This window comes from Penaeus vannamei, chromosome 20, assembly GCF_042767895.1.
Source record: "Penaeus vannamei isolate JL-2024 chromosome 20, ASM4276789v1, whole genome shotgun sequence".
NCBI lineage: Eukaryota > Metazoa > Arthropoda > Malacostraca > Decapoda > Penaeidae > Penaeus > Penaeus vannamei.
In genome coordinates, this window is record NC_091568.1 from 18,155,313 (window position 1) to 18,157,812 (window position 2,500).

Here is a 2,500-nt window from a genome sequence, read left to right on the forward strand (position 1 = left end):
CTTGCTGATGTGTATCAGACTGGGAGCTATTGCAATTTGCCTTTGCAGCCTCTACAGGAACTTCAGCAGCACTAAGCATGTTGCTTACAGTAAGCCTCTTTTCTTGCTTATGTATTCCTGCATCTGCAGTCTGTAGAGGGTTTCCAGAGGTACTAACCAACCTTTGAAAGGTGTTTTCTTTGGGTGTCTTTTCTTGTTCACATTCTCCTGTCTGGGGACTATCACTAATTGCCTTTGCTGTCTGGGGACTATCACTAATTGCCTTTGCTGTCTGGGGACTATCACTAATTGCCTTTGCTGTCTGGGGACTATCACTAATAGCCCTTCCAGTCTGGGGACTATCACTAATTGCCTTTGCTGTCTGGGGACTATCACTAATAGCCCTTCCTGTCTGGGGACTATCACTAATAGCCCTTCCTGTCTGGGGACTATCACTAATAGCCCTTCCTGTCTGGGGATTATCACTAATTGCCTTTGCTGTCTGCTCAGGAGCTTTCATGGCATTGTCCATAGGCAATAAGTTGTATTTTGAAAGGGATTTTTTCATTTGGGCTTTAATTTTCTGAAGGAATTCTTCCTCCTTCTTGGAGGTTGTAGCTGGCAGTGCAGGCATTACTGCTGTTTCAGAGAATGAAGCTGTCTCTGATGATGACTCTGTCACTGATGGCACTGATGCTAGAACAGCAGGAGGTGAAGAAGGTATTGTGTGGGAGGAAGTGTGTTCTGAGGATGGTAAATCAATGTTGTCTGCACTGGTATTAGCCAGTGAATGACAACTAACAATGACTATGTTGGATTCCATCTCCATACTGTTATTGGCAGATAAATCTCTTGTTTCTACACCCTCACTCTCTGTTAAACCTTCAGGATCTTTTCTTCTTTCTGTTTTGGATATGACATCTTTCTTACCTGGAGAATACAATCTCTGTTGATATTCAAAGGCCTCTTTTGCTTTCTTCATTAATTTGGGGTCTAGTTTCTTCTTCTCCTTCTTGTTCTTTTTCTTCTTTGGGCTTAGCTTCTTTTTCTTCTCCTCTGTTTTCTTAGTGGTCCTCATTTCCTCAAATGTCATGGGATTCATGAGGTCTGGTAGGTCACTGTCACTGGAAGGGCTGTTGCAGAAAGCATCAAGTCTACTGCTTGGTACCTCCTGCATATTTCCTCCAGCTTTTTCTGCTTCTAGGTTCTTACTCGGCTCTTTCCTCACTCCTTCTAAATCAGATCTTACAACTGCTTTTGTGTGTTCTAGTTCTACAGTATATCCTTTTCTGTTGTTCAAACTTGTGTTCTGAGTTTCTGTCAAAGGAAGATTGAGGGAGGTTTTTGGATGTGATGGAGAAGCAGCCGGTAATCCTGTATTTTTGTGATGCTTTTTTGAGGAGTTTAGACTTGACATGGCTGAAGATTTGGATGATTTGCTTTTATGCCTGTAATACAAAAATATATAAAAATTCTAAATACAGATAAAAAATCTAAATTCTATAAATTTATCCATGGGAAATCCATTATGCATCTATGAAATTTTTTTGCACATAAACACACAATAATAACCATTTGTAGTAAACCTCTCCATACACATACTCATATACATTCATATACACAAGTATGCAAATCATATATATACAATCTGTCCCTCTCTATCCATCTCTCTCATGTTTTGTATTCTCTTGAACCCAATTCATGCCTGAAATTCACCTTTCTTGTCTCTTAGTGTACTTCTCAATGGTGCGGTGTGGTAGCCTCTCGAGTCGCACTTGGGGCACTATGGGCTTTTTCAGATGGGGGGATGGGTGGTTGCTGAGGTACACGTAGCTGATTGCCTCCATAAACTTCTGCACACTCATCATTTTCTTGGCTGCAGAGAGTGAGAGAAGAAAAAATAAAATATACATACTAGCTGTAAGTTGGTGGTCACCAGGGAAAAGAAGACAAGGAAGAAAGAGGGTTGAAAATGAAGAGGGTGCAAATGAGAGAGAGAGAGGGAGGGAGAGAGAGAGAGAGAGATATGGAAGGAGGGAGGGAGAGAGAGAGAGAGAGAGAAGAGGGGAGAGAGAGAGAGAGAGAAGAGGAGAGAGGAGACAGTGGGGAAAGAGAGGAGAGAGAAACTGGGAGAAAGGAGAGAGACAGGGAGGGAGGGAGGGAGGGAGAGAGAGAAAAAACTGAATGGCTGTCCTCATATTAGGGAGGTAAGGAGGGAGAGAGGGAGGAAGGGAGAAGTAGAGTGATATCAGAGACCATTAACTTCCCCAAGTGTCAAAAAATGTAGATACAAAGCAGTTTGGACAATAGACGGAATTAAAGAATGGTGTAATTGGAGCTTCTTTATGTAAAAGTGTTTTACAAATTGTGAATGCTATGTAGAAATAAAATTAATTATTTAATGATTTATATCATCTATTTTATGCAAGGGGGTCCAGAATGTTGAGCCCCCTACCTAGGAGGTAGCATCACATGAGCCAATTGCTCATCAGACAGAACTTGTTTTTCTTCTGATAGCAGT

The 2,500-nt window shown here is 41.5% G+C and overlaps 1 protein-coding gene across 4 annotated transcripts in view; it reads right to left on the reverse strand.

The window, feature by feature from the left end:
* The window catches only part of LOC113824392 (uncharacterized), a 55,553-nt gene that overhangs the window by 27,170 nt on the left and 25,883 nt on the right, over window positions 1-2,500 (reverse strand). For all 4 annotated transcript variants that reach the window (XM_070135154.1, XM_070135155.1, XM_070135153.1 and 1 more), the window contains exons 2-3: window positions 1,696-1,855; window positions 1-1,427 (exon numbers count right to left, since the gene is read on the reverse strand). The exon at window positions 1-1,427 is cut by the window's left edge and continues 1,257 nt beyond it. In XM_070135154.1, coding sequence (XP_069991255.1) covers window positions 1-1,427; window positions 1,696-1,847 — 1,579 coding nt within the window. In that variant the 5' untranslated portion in view covers window positions 1,848-1,855. The remainder of the gene's footprint in view (window positions 1,428-1,695; window positions 1,856-2,500) is intronic.